This window comes from Umbelopsis ramanniana, assembly GCF_025399195.1.
Source record: "Umbelopsis ramanniana AG unplaced genomic scaffold K450scaffold_55, whole genome shotgun sequence".
Taxonomy (NCBI): domain Eukaryota; kingdom Fungi; phylum Mucoromycota; class Umbelopsidomycetes; order Umbelopsidales; family Umbelopsidaceae; genus Umbelopsis; species Umbelopsis ramanniana.
In genome coordinates, this window is record NW_026252141.1 from 73,722 (window position 1) to 86,241 (window position 12,520).

The 12,520-nt window shown below is 45.2% G+C and overlaps 6 protein-coding genes across 6 annotated transcripts; 3 read left to right on the forward strand and 3 right to left on the reverse strand.

The window, feature by feature from the left end:
- Window positions 1-163: 163 nt before the first annotated feature.
- On the reverse strand, window positions 164-2,081 carry K450DRAFT_253967 (uncharacterized protein). The gene is made up of 3 exons (XM_051591123.1): window positions 1,677-2,081; window positions 1,527-1,614; window positions 164-1,468 (listed from the first exon to the last, which is right to left on the reverse strand). The coding sequence occupies exons 1-3, from the start codon at window positions 1,828-1,830 to the stop codon at window positions 535-537; spliced, it is 1,176 nt and encodes a 391-aa protein (XP_051442016.1). The 5' UTR covers window positions 1,831-2,081; the 3' UTR covers window positions 164-534.
- On the reverse strand, window positions 1,629-2,240 carry K450DRAFT_253970 (uncharacterized protein). Its single transcript, XM_051591124.1, has one exon. The coding sequence runs from the start codon at window positions 2,146-2,148 to the stop codon at window positions 1,930-1,932; it is 219 nt and encodes a 72-aa protein (XP_051442017.1). The 5' UTR covers window positions 2,149-2,240; the 3' UTR covers window positions 1,629-1,929.
- A 240-nt stretch (window positions 2,241-2,480) lies between these two features.
- Window positions 2,481-3,666, forward strand: K450DRAFT_253977 (uncharacterized protein). Its single transcript, XM_051591125.1, has 4 exons — window positions 2,481-2,733; window positions 2,798-2,885; window positions 3,001-3,261; window positions 3,327-3,666. Exons 1-4 carry the CDS (start codon window positions 2,564-2,566, stop codon window positions 3,495-3,497), a joined length of 690 nt encoding a protein of 229 aa, XP_051442018.1. The 5' UTR covers window positions 2,481-2,563; the 3' UTR covers window positions 3,498-3,666.
- Window positions 3,667-4,124: 458 nt separating this feature from the next.
- K450DRAFT_253984 (uncharacterized protein) lies at window positions 4,125-6,246 on the forward strand. The gene is made up of 7 exons (XM_051591126.1): window positions 4,125-4,303; window positions 4,425-4,668; window positions 4,732-5,393; window positions 5,457-5,534; window positions 5,605-5,777; window positions 5,841-5,950; window positions 6,005-6,246. Exons 1-7 carry the CDS (start codon window positions 4,217-4,219, stop codon window positions 6,229-6,231), a joined length of 1,581 nt encoding a protein of 526 aa, XP_051442019.1. The 5' UTR covers window positions 4,125-4,216; the 3' UTR covers window positions 6,232-6,246.
- Window positions 6,247-6,432: 186 nt separating this feature from the next.
- On the forward strand, window positions 6,433-9,987 carry K450DRAFT_253992 (uncharacterized protein). The gene is made up of 8 exons (XM_051591127.1): window positions 6,433-7,060; window positions 7,144-7,426; window positions 7,494-7,993; window positions 8,075-8,303; window positions 8,371-8,808; window positions 8,881-9,065; window positions 9,141-9,278; window positions 9,343-9,987. Exons 1-8 carry the CDS (start codon window positions 6,491-6,493, stop codon window positions 9,817-9,819), a joined length of 2,820 nt encoding a protein of 939 aa, XP_051442020.1. The 5' UTR covers window positions 6,433-6,490; the 3' UTR covers window positions 9,820-9,987.
- On the reverse strand, window positions 9,987-12,320 carry K450DRAFT_254004 (uncharacterized protein). The gene is made up of 6 exons (XM_051591128.1): window positions 11,857-12,320; window positions 11,587-11,780; window positions 11,146-11,486; window positions 11,000-11,068; window positions 10,863-10,931; window positions 9,987-10,796 (listed from the first exon to the last, which is right to left on the reverse strand). The coding sequence occupies exons 1-6, from the start codon at window positions 12,297-12,299 to the stop codon at window positions 10,155-10,157; spliced, it is 1,758 nt and encodes a 585-aa protein (XP_051442021.1). The 5' UTR covers window positions 12,300-12,320; the 3' UTR covers window positions 9,987-10,154.
- Window positions 12,321-12,520: the final 200 nt, after the last annotated feature.

Below are 12,520 nucleotides of genomic sequence, written 5' to 3' on the forward strand. Positions count from 1 at the left end.
CATGCATGGTGTTGACACCAGAGGAATCAATAGCATACATGTCATACCTGTATTGTAAAGGAGGAGTTGCCTGGCCTAACCGTGTCTCTCGACCCTTGCGAAGGTCTGAAATATCACACACACTCATAACATTCTGAAACGCAGGGACGAAATAAGTGTATTGAAAAGACCTTTCATAATACACGGTTTGCCAAAGGTCAGAAGGGCGCACCGTTGTAAGTGAATATTGTTCACCTTATACATCTAGTAATAAAATATAAAAAAAATAGCGCATAGAATGTATAAAGGGTGAACACGTCTTTTTGCATACAGCGAGAGCCAAAGACGTGAAAGTGCCTCGCTCTATATGAAATGAAACGTTAGTAAGGATGGGGGGTTAAAGAAGAATACGGGTTAGATAAAATAAAAATAAGAAAATGGAGGAGAGGGTGATGAGAAAGAGTCATGTATATACAGAATGAGAGTCCAGCCAGGACGTCAGTATGGATACCAAAAGCTGCACCTCACCACCAAGACTATCTCGACTCATTTGTCTTAATTCTTTTCGTCGTTGGTGGTGAGGACTTCGTCAGCCGGAGCATCGGTGGGCTGGACATCGGAGGGTTGACTCTCAATGTCCGTTTCGCTGCGAATACCAAAAAGTTCACGGCGTTCTTGTTCTTGTCTCTCCTTATCGAACCCGCCAATGCCAGGTTCAGGAACAGGGAAAAAGTGATAGGCGGCAATACCCACGATGACAATGACATAGGCAACGGGGTACAACCAGGTCACAGTATAACCAAATAGACCCAAGCCAAAGATCAAGCCGTAGAAATCCGAAGTCAGCAGAGACAAGTTGAAAACGACTGCTCCGGCCATTCGGAACATGATAGGGCCCAAAGAGTAAATACAGAACATACAAACAGTGTAGACGACCATCATGCCAATGGAGAAGGAGTCCTTGGAGAATTCGGCAAATTCATGGCGTTCCAAGATCATAAGCTGAACAAAGTTGATGAAGGTGGCGAAAAAGCTGAGCATACCCACTACTTCGTAGTGAGGATGTTTACGGATCATAAACTCTTCACCCACGTTGGAGAAACCATACAGAGTGGCACCAAGGATACAAAACAAGTCGCCCTTGACGGCATCCACAGCGCCATAGTTCTTGCCGGTCAACACATCGGAGACCACCAACAAGGCTAGACCACACAAGGCGATGATCACACCCACATACTGAAGCCAGCGGTATCTAGCACGCAGGCAAAAGAACGACAAGATCATAACCACAGGGGTGGTCCAGGCGTCCAGCAACATGGCGGATAGGAGAGACGTATACTGGTAGGCCTTGACGACGAAATAGTTACCTTCCACATCGATAAAAGCCAAGATAAAGTAGAACAAGGCTCGACGGCGAAACTGATACAACCAGCCCTTGAAACCACGCTTGTAGATAGCAACGGTATTGTATACGACGGCTACGATAAGACTAACAACCACGGTGAGTGACATGAGACCCCCTCCATCATTTTTATGGGCTCACTTACTAGTTGAAAAAGGTCTGGGTGGTAGGCATGGCATTGGCAGCCAACAACGTAGTGGTAACATTGGTACCCGTGATGCACAGAGACAGGACTAGGCAAGCGTTAAAAGAGGGGTCGAATGAAAAAAACAAAGGAGGCGATCGATCTACTTACATTGACCCAGTAGTAACACCTTCAAAAACTTTGGATCCTTCAAGAACTGCAAGCGTTCTTTCAGTGTACGGTGTTCTGCTAGTGGCATGGGTGGAGGCTTGACATAGTCAACGAACCTCTGCCACTTTGTCTTTTCCTGTTCTTCTGGCATCATGTTGTCAAGAGTGTTAAAAGAGGTGATCGATCTGATTCACACTGGGCCAGTGGGATAGCTGATTTGTTTTCCTCATAAAAAACACAAGAGTAAAAATTTTCAGCTGCGGCCATTGGAACACGCCGGAATCGGAGAAAGAAACTGATTGGAATCTTTCTCCGTTGTGTCTCCCTTTTTCGCCTTAGAAACTTCCCTTTTGCGCACTCTCATCCGACTCGCAACGGTTTCTAACCTACTTCTTTCCATCCAAGAAGTTCTCTTTCCAATGAATGCGCTCTCCAGGTAGGCCAAAACTAAACTTAAACCGACGCCAGGCATGTTTCGACAGGTTATAAGTCGGCGCTGCTCCCCCCCTTGCGCGTGGTGATGCCAACCCACGGTGTGACTGGGGGTGAGGGGAAGTGGATTTAAGACCAAAAGAGATTACTTAATTCTAATAATTTTCAACATGTTTAAGAGAGGATTTTAATGAGGTTGCTAGATTTCAAAGCAGCTTGCTATTTTATTTTCTCGCTGAAAGGAGAGAAGAAAGAAAGAGAGTCAGTAAATTCCCAGCCCAGCTCCCCCATTTTTTTTTTTTTCTTGGGAGCGGACCCGAGTCAGAGATAGCGAAAAGGTATAAAAAGGAGGTGGTCTCGTTTTTTTTTGGGACTTTACTTGTCATTCTGGTCTGGGTCACCTCTCCTTTTATTTTTCTCATCCAAACCACCCCCTCCACTCTGATTAGTCAATTATGTCGGGATTCAACATTGCCACCCCAGCAGCCATGCAGACCCCATCGCTGCCCACGCCTCATCACCCATCTCCATTTGCCGTGCCATCGACCCCTGCTCCCATCGATGCGCCTACGCCAAGTAGAGATCAGAACCCTTACATGGTGGCTGGCATTACTCCCACATTGCAGTAAGCATGGCCGTTGCGTTGCATGCATGGGGGTCATTTAATCCTAAATTCTGCTTTTTTATAGAAACATTGTCGCTACGGTCAACTTGGATTGCCGCTTGGATCTGAAAACCATTGCTCTCCATGCCCGCAATGCAGAGTACAATCCAAAGGTACCTATCCATGTTAGATAAGAGTCAACCTTGGGAGGGGTTGACTCTTGTTTGAGATATTCCTTGTGTCCAGAGCTAAAGCTTTTTGCTTTTTTTTTTTTGTTTTGCTCAATAGCGTTTCGCTGCTGTTATCATGCGTATTCGTGACCCAAAGACGACGGCCTTGATCTTTGCATCGGGCAAGATGGTGGTGACAGGTGCCAAATCCGAAGATGACTCAAAGTTGGCTTCGCGAAAGTACGCTCGTATCATTCAAAAGCTTGGTTTCCCTGCAAAGTTCACAGACTTTAAGATTCAAAACATTGTTGGTTCTTGTGATGTCAAGTTTCCAATTCGTCTTGAGGGTCTGGCTTACTCTCACGGACATTTCAGCTCCGTAAGTTTGACATCGCTAGCGTAATAGCTTCTTTGTTGCTGCCCATGACTGACATCATCCTTCAGTATGAACCTGAATTGTTTCCGGGTCTTATCTACCGTATGGTGAAGCCTAAGATCGTCTTGCTTATTTTCGTTTCTGGAAAGATTGTGCTGACGGGTGCCAAGGTGAGGGAGGAAATCTACCAAGCTTTCCAAGCCATCTACCCAGTATTGCAGGAATTCCGCAAACCATGAAAGAAACCTATCCACATCGTCGGTAGTATTGTACAGTTTATTAACCTCCCCTTCTTCTTTTCTACCACAAAATTTCCAACTCACAACCCCCCCCCCCCAATTTTAAAACAATACTTGTAAATTAGCTGCTTTTCCTTGCATATTTTTTAAAGAGAAAGAAGTACACTTTGAAAAAATCAAAAAACACACAAATTAAATACATAATTTCTTTCTTCTTCACTGTAAAAACTTGTCTATTGACGCGTTACCGTGTCATCAGCGCTCGCGGTTACACCGTTCTCAGCTGCTCCAGATGGTTTGAGTTAGTCAACGCCTATGGCCGACCGGTTGGGATTTCATGGGTGCTGACCTCATGGGGGATCACGGTTTGAGGTACTTTGTGGAAACTCACTATGGTTTGTTTGAAAAGAGGTCTCCTTCCGTTCACTGTCTTCGGCATCGGCGCTATTTGCGGACGCTGCCGAATGAGACGGAAACGTTTGTTAAGAGGATAACGCACTCGAACAAGGCATTCATGGCAACGGATACACTTTAAACTATAATTTAGCATGTCAAGATAATTTAATTGTCTAGGTTGTCATAGTAGGCCGCATCGATAGCAAGACAACAGCTGGTCATCGGCAGGGTCTGAAACCTTGTCAGGCCATGTTCCATTACAAGCACAGCATAGGGTGTTTTTTTTCCAACCGCTTGCCTTCCTTTCCACTCTTCCTTCCATCATGGTACTTGGAAAGCATGGATTCGCCTTGACTCCTCTAACCGCTGATAAAACCACCCGTCTGCAACGAAATGCTCAGTATAAACAGGTCAGTAAGAGCAATCAATTTATATTTATCAGTGAGGGGTTCCGAAACAAACCCAAAGTCTTGTCAATGAACACATGCACTTAAATGAACACATGCACTGAACACATGCACTTCAATCTAGATCGAACAAGCTGACATTGCCTACTTCCGCTCCATTCTACCGGAATCAAGCATCCTGGAAGAATCCTCATGTCCTCAGGACACTTATCTGGCTTTCTTAACCGACTGGTATAATTTGTATCGTGGAAGTTCCGCCGTTGTTTTACTCCCGACAACCACCGACCAGGTCCTAGCCATCCTAAAATACTGTAACGATCACCATATTGCCGTCGTGCCTCAAAGTGGCAATACCAGTGCTTCAGGAGGTGAGTTGAACATGCATGTTGTATGAACATCACTTCTCTTGACTCATGGTTGGCCCTGAATAGGCTCGGTTCCTGTTTTCGATGAAATTGTCGTCAGCACAAAGAAAATGGAGAATATAAGGTCTTTCGATCCTTTGTCTGGAGCACTTGTATGTGATGCTGGTTGCAACTTGGAGACTTTGGACACCTATCTTGCTCAGTATGGCTATCAAATCCCCCTGGACCTTCCTGCCAAGCATTTGTGTCGGATAGGTGGTAATGCCGCTACCAATGCTGGCGGTATTCGGCAGATGCGTTTTGGTAACCTTCATGGATCCATCATGGGCTTGGAAGTGGTGTTGGCCGATGGCACTGTGCTTGATAACTTGTCAACGATGAGAAAAGATAATACGGGATATCACCTCAAGAATTTGTTTATTGGTTCCGAGGGAACCTTGGGGTATATCACCGCTGTGTCCATCCAAGCAGTTCGTGTTCGACCGGCTGTCAATGTATTGATGATTGGGTTCCCTTCCTATGATCACGTTGTTAAGGCATATGACCTATGCAAGAAACGACTGAGTGAAACTATATCCGCCTTTGAAGTCTTAGACCAAGACTCTGTGCGCTGTGTGCAGCAAGTCGGTTTTCAAGTACCCGAGGGATCGCCCTTTCCCATAAGCTCAGATGAAGCATTCTATGTTGTCATGGAAACCGCTGGAAGTATTGAGGAAGACGAAAAAAAGGTACGTATTGGAAACCAAAGGGAAGGGCATGCTTAATGGGAGAACTTACACCGCATGAAACAGAGAGTGCAAAATTTCTTGGACGAGTTACGCAGTTCAGATATTGCCACAGATGGAGCCATTGCTACAACTGCCGAAGCGGTAAGAAAGAGAAAAGCTCTACTACAGGTTTCCTTGCTTAATGTATTTATTGGTATGTGCCTTTTTTCAGCGTGAAAGCTTCTGGTCATGGCGCACAAAATTGCCACCGTCCATTGTTCAAACTGGCCCACACTCCATTCATTTTGATATTTCTATGCCTATCCCAAAGCTCTATCAAGTTGTCTATGACACAAGAGAGTGGATGAACAAGCAGGGTATCATTGGGCGTGACGTTGTAGCAGTGTAAGCATCTATTCCTCTTGCATACAAATCAATATCTTGCCCATGTTTACCATTTGTTGTTAGGTATGGCTATGGTCACGTTGGAGACGGTAATCTGCATTTGACCATTCCGGCATTAATTGATAGTGAGGAATTGCGGGAAAAAATTGATGAATTCATTTACACTTGGCTAAGTACGTCTACCCTGTTCTCCAATGATAATCCCATGCTGACTTCTTGTTCCATAGCTCAATACTCTGGCAGTGTTAGTGCTGAGCATGGCATTGGTCTGATGAAGGCTCCATATCTCACCTACACCAAAAGTGTCACCATGGTGAATCAAATGCAAAGGATCAAAAACATGTTTGATCCCAATGGAATTCTCAACCCTTACAAAGTGTTTCCACAAGAACATGAGTTGTTGGAAGGACAAGCTGTCAAGAGACGAGTTCAAGCAGCTAGGTGTGGGTGTTAGTAGAAGAGCAGAGCCAGTGTAGGCTGCACTCACAGGACCATGGCTTTGCTTGCTGGTAGTTTTTCTATGTATTGGATGATAAATAAAACAATGCCTTTGCTTTTAACATGCCTCAGCGTGAACAACTGGATTGCCTTAACGAGGGACAATAGCAGTCACTAGGAATTCATTCTTACCCGTGAAAGATCAGCTATGGCAAGCTGCTTGCCCGTCGAAGTAGTTTGTTCTCTTTCGTTCGGCTTTGATCCAACTGCAACCAATGAACTATCCTCCACAACCTCCCTATGCTCGGCAGTATGGCACTTCGACACCGCCCATTCCATCTCAACAACAACCACCATTGAACGCTCCCATGCCTCGTTCTGCATCCGCTGCTCCTCATCTTGGACCATCTGCACCTCAGTCTGGACTGAAATTACCACCACCCGGCATGCCATATAGACAACCTTCTCCAGGCCCTCCTGGCCGACAACCATCCCCGAGTTTGATGCCGCGATCGTCTTCTCCTGCCATGCAGAGAGGACGAAGGCACTATCCTAATGCCCAAATGCAACCTCAACAGGGACCTGTTGCGTCGCCACCGCCTCAGTTCTTTTCTCCCGTGGCATCAGCTCCCCAGTCCAATGGATTTACAAGTGCTTCACCGCCTGTCCAGTCACCGACACCAACGATACCTTATAATCCCAATGCCCATCAGCCTTATAACGCCGCTATGCAAGGCATGGCCAACTTATCGATGAATGGTGCTGTTCATGTTCCTCTTATCGGTCAGCCTCCTCAAATCCATGACTTGTTTGCCCAGCCTCCTTCCATCGTCTTACCTCCAAACGTAAGCTATCCCTATTGGCCCGTAGAGCGGTACCCCAAAATTTAATTCCTGGTACTCATTAATTTTTTGTCTCTTTTTCAAAGTCGGCTGTCACCGCGGCCGCAACAGTTCAATGCTCTCCGCGCTTAAAGAAGTGTACATTGAATCATATTCCAAACACAGATGGATTGCTTCGAAAGTCAAAGTTTCCTTTGGCTGTTGTTCTCAACGAATATCCAAGCGATGGCTCGGGTGATATCGACATCCCACTGGTCGTTGATACCAACATTACTCGATGCAAGCGCTGCAATGCTTATATTAATCCATTTGTTACATTTTTAAGCAGTGGTCAGTGGCGATGCAATATGTGTGGTGTTGACAATGATGGTAGGTTGGTTTGGGTACTGAAGAAATTGTGCTGATGGGAGTTGACAAAATCCTCCTTCCCTCTTAGTGCCGCAATACTTTGATTACGATTACAACACGCAGCAGCAAGTTGATAGATGGTCTCGCCCAGAATTGAATTATGGATGTGTCGAGTACCTTGCGCCTACCGAATACATGGTCAGAGCGCCTCAGCCTCCTGTGTTTTTGTTTGTGATTGATGTATCCGCCACCGCTGTCCAATCTGGAGCTGTACTTGCCAGCATAGAAGGCATTATTGCTTCGATGGATAGCCTTCCCAATGAGACGGAGCGTACCAAGATTGGTTTTATCACCGTCGATCAAGCCGTTCATTTCTATACCTTGATTGATAGCGAACCTACCATGCTCACTGTCTCCGATTTTGAGGACATGTATTTGCCCCGCCCCGCAGGTGATTTGCTTGTCAATCTCCTAGAAGCCCGAATCGTCGTGGATGATCTTTTGGAACGCATGAAAACCATGTATGCCACGAATGCCAGTCCCACTTGTGCGCTTGGTCCAGCTCTTCAGGCTGCATTTAAGCTTGTGGTAAGTGAAACAGGGGGAATAACGGGAACATGAGAGTGGTGGTATGGCCTTTTCTGACAGGAACTATTGTGCCTTCTACAGTCTCCTACTGGTGGAAAAATCGTGTGCATGCAGTCTACTTTGCCTACCAAAGGAGAAGGTTCATTGACTATGCGTGAGGACCCAAAGTTGTATGGCACCAATAAGGAATCCAGCTTGTTGCAGCCAGGTAATGCTTTTTACAAGACGTTGGCAAAGGATTGTACGAAATCGCATGTCTGTGTCGACATGTTCCTATTTGGACAACAGTATAACGACGTAGCCACCATGAGTAAGTTGGGTTTTTTAAAATGGACAGTCTATGGCTAGCTGCATAAGGTCTCACCCGGTTATTTTAGACGTTGTTCCCCATTACACTGGCGGTAAAACACACTACTACCCCATGTTCAACGGTAACAATGCTGTGATGGCCAAGAAGGTCAAGGAAGAGATTGTTACGTTGTTGAGCGAAAAGATCGGTATGGAGGCTGTCATGCGTACTCGTACCTCGCCCGGCCTCATATGTAGAGAATTCCACGGCCATTTCACTGTTCGTCAACCTGATATCATGGCTCTTCCCAATGTGCCTAGAGATCAGTCCTATGTGGTGGAAATTGGCATTGAAGAAGAAATCAAGTCACCCATTGTCTGTATCCAAACTGCTTTGCTGTTTACTACCTGCGATGGCGAGCGTCGCGTGCGTGTCATGACCATTGCCTTGCCTGTCACCAACAGCATATCGCAAGTTTTTACTTCGGCTGATCAAGTCGCTCTCACACATGTCATAGCCCAACAAGGTAGAGTAATGGATGGATGAATAGAGACGTTGATGTGCGTGATAGGTCATAACCTTTTTTATTCAATATTAGCCCTGAATAAGGCTACTACGACCAAGATCAGCAATGGTGTCGATCATATTGCCGACTCTATTATCAATATTAGCAAAGCGTACGCAAAGGAAATCATGGTGGCTACAGCAAACAGTGCCAATTCGCTCTCCATTTGTGAGAATCTCAAGTTATTGCCACTCTTATGTCTGGGCTTGATTAAAAATGTAAGATGAACAGTGTATGCGAGGTCATAAAGCCCCTACCAACATTTAAATACTCATGCTGGTTTACTCCCTTAGGATGCCTTCCGCCAAAACTCCAACGTGCCGTCGGACAGACGCGCCATTAGCATCATTCGACTTCGAACCCTGCCCACTGACCGATTTATACCATATCTTTACCCGCAGTTCTATTCATTGCACAATATGCCCCAAGAGGTAAAGTCGCTAAAGCTGTGATGAAATGAAAGGTGGAGAGGCACTGACAAATGACATCACGTAGGTTGGAGGCACGGATGAGAATAATCAGTTCATTATGCCACCTGCATTAAATCTTACAAGTGAGAAATTAGAACGATATGGCGCGTATTTGCTGGAAAATGGCCAGGACATGTTCCTCTGGCTAGGCAAAGATGTTGTTCCTCAGCTATGCATGGATCTTTTGGGAGCACCCAATATTGAAGCGGTCAAGACGGGCATGATCACGGATTTGCCCGTTCTTCCCAATCCCTTCTCGACTCGAGTCTCCAAGTTGATAGCCCATATTCGCTCCTCCCGTCGTGGTGCTGAGTACCTTGCTCTTCATGTTGTTAAGGAAGAAGGCGACCAAGGTTTGCGGGGACAATTCCTCTCCCTCCTTATGGAGGACCGCTTGTTAACTGCCCCCAACATCGCGGGTATGCACCAAGAAAATGCTAATGCTGGCATGAGCTATTACCAATGGTTAGGATTCATACGAGCCAAGTGTCAGAAATCATAAGCATCGGCATTGTTCTTTTAAAAAGTTAAAGCATGGTCCATAGCATTAAAGCAAAGCCAGCACTCGTTTAGTCAAATAGACATTTTGCAAGCAACTCTGTTATTTCATACATATACATTCCTTTCAATAATGTCAGGATTTTTTTTTCTTCCTTTTGTCTTGCTGTTGATTCATTCAATGAATGTCTGCGGTAGAAGAACGGAGGGAAACCATGTGCCCAAACAGAAACAGATGATGAAAACTTTTTATGCCATGGATATAAAGAAAAATATTACTACATGTGAGAGAGATTCTATGATGGATTGTATTATACTACTATGTAAGCGAGCGTGCGTCTAAGCTTTGAACTTGGACAAGGTCTCGCTGGAAGCCTTTTTGCCATCCTTATCCAAAATAGAGACATTCTTTTGTCCAATCAATTCCTTGAATGCTTTGCTCTTGGCATGCTTGTTACCGCGACCAGGGTTCATCTTCTCAATGACCTTGACTTCTCTTTCCTTCATGACCTTTTCCTTTCTCTTGGACTTCTTCTTAGCCGCGCGTAACTTGGCTCGTTCGGTTTGGTCTAACTCAGTCTCGCCCTTAACGTCCGTGCGCTTCTTATCAAACACTTCTTCTGGTGCCAATAGCGTTGCATCCGACACATTGACGGGTATGACTTCTTCCATGCTGATAGCAGCTGCATTGCTGACCACAGTGATTTCAGGCTTGGGTGCTTTGGGAGTGTAATGGAAGTTGCTGAGAGCATCCAATTTCTGGCAAAGTCCCGAGAACATTTCGTCAATATCGGTATGTTCTTTCTTGAGCTTTTCATCCTTCTCGTTCGTGTGAGCGCCACTGGTTTTCTTGACATAATCATCTTCGTACAACTCTGCAAGTGACTTCTTAGACTTGCTGTCATCCAACTCCACCAACTTGGAGGGCAAGAAAGGTCGATCCGCAGGGTCTGCCTTGCGTTCAACGTCATCGAATTTGTCCTACAAGGTTGTCAGGTTAGTGGGAAGGGACTTGTCAGAAAGATGTAGGTGGAAAAAAAAATTTACCTCGATGATACGTTGCTTGATAATATCCTCCAGCGATGCTGTTGTTTCTTGCGTTATAACAGGAACAGGCTAATAAGAAAAGATGTTAATAACTGCTGATAGTCCATGCTCCATCTCAACCCTTGGGGTCAACTCACCTTAGCAGCATGATCAAACTCAAGGTTCTCTTCCAATAAACTGTTGAGTGGGCGAGCCTTTCCAGATGCCTAGCGATGGAAAGATATTGGTAAGTCAATTGAAAACAGCATACAAATATGCAGACTCTCATTGAAAGATATTTTACCTCTCCTCCCAAAGTCCAGTCCTTAACACCAACGTTCTGCATTTCGAGTTCTTCGATTTGCTCCTTTATACGCTCGAGTCTCTTTTCGTGACCAGACTTTGAGCCTACTTCCTTATCTTCTTCATCGTCTTCGAAAAGCGACTTGACCTTGGTAGTATCTTCCTCGTCATCGTCTTCGAGATCACTGGCACTTTCTTCTTCCTCCTCCTCTTCATCGTCATCCATGAAATCCATTGCCTTAGCCTTCTTTTTTGGTGCGCTCTTGGGTCGGTCATTTGAGCGATCACCGCGAGTGTAAAATGGTTTGGGTGGTGGTTTGAAGAAATCCGAAAACATGACATCTTTTTGAAAAAAAGGAACCAGAAATAGAATCAAAAAGACAGAGAGGAGGGGATCAGCTATTTGAAAATATGACGAGGCGAGAGGCTGTTTCATACGTACCGTTGGCATTTTGTTCTTCATCCTCCTCTTCAAGGTCGTCTTCCAAATCTTCGTCGAAATCAATGTCCTCGTCTAATTCTCGTTCGGATTCAGATAACATGTCTTGTTCTTCTTGCTTCTCGGTCCATTGATTGAATTCCTTCAGGTCAAAGAATTCATCATCCACTTCGGTTGGTTTTGTAGTTCGAGTTGGTCTAGAAAGTCATGTTATGTCAGTTGATGCAGTTCAATTCCAGTAGGTTGGCAATCTTGATCCAGACAAATCATTACCTATCGTCAAACTCTTGGAGGTCCAAAGCATCATCTTCCTCTTCTTCAACTTCGATGTCCTTGAATTTATCTTGTTCATCATCTTCTTCGAGTTCTCCTTCTTCCTCGTCTGACTGCTCTTCCAAGGCATCCTTAAAGTCGGCAGTTTCGTCGCTTCCAAGATCTTGTTCAAAGTCGTCGGTCTCGTCCATAGCTTCTAATTCGCTATCTTCATTGGCTCCATCTAGGCCATCGCTCGATTGTGATTCTTCCTCCTCTTCAAAGTATTCAAGCTGTTCCTTTGCGTACGCTATGAACGGATTGTTCTGCAATGCCAATTCTTCCCAGATCTGCTCATTATCGAAGCCTTCGGTGAGTAATTCGTCAAAAGGTGAGAACTGTACTGTTTCAATCTTTTTTGCTATTGTGTGGAATGAAAAAAAAAAGTTAGTGCAGTCATGCATGGTGTGATTGAGTAGAAATGCTGTAACTAACCTGTGTCGAAGAGATTTTTGGCGGCGGCAATAGCTTTGGCTGCACTTTTCTCGTCTTTGGCAAAAAAGATTTGAGGCTTCTCAATCACGTCTTTCACAAAGGTGTCCAAGACGCTGACGGGCTGCTTGGCTTGTTGAGACCTGCGAGTGCCAACCATTGAATGAGCTTAAGTGAGTCGATTCGAGTTTCC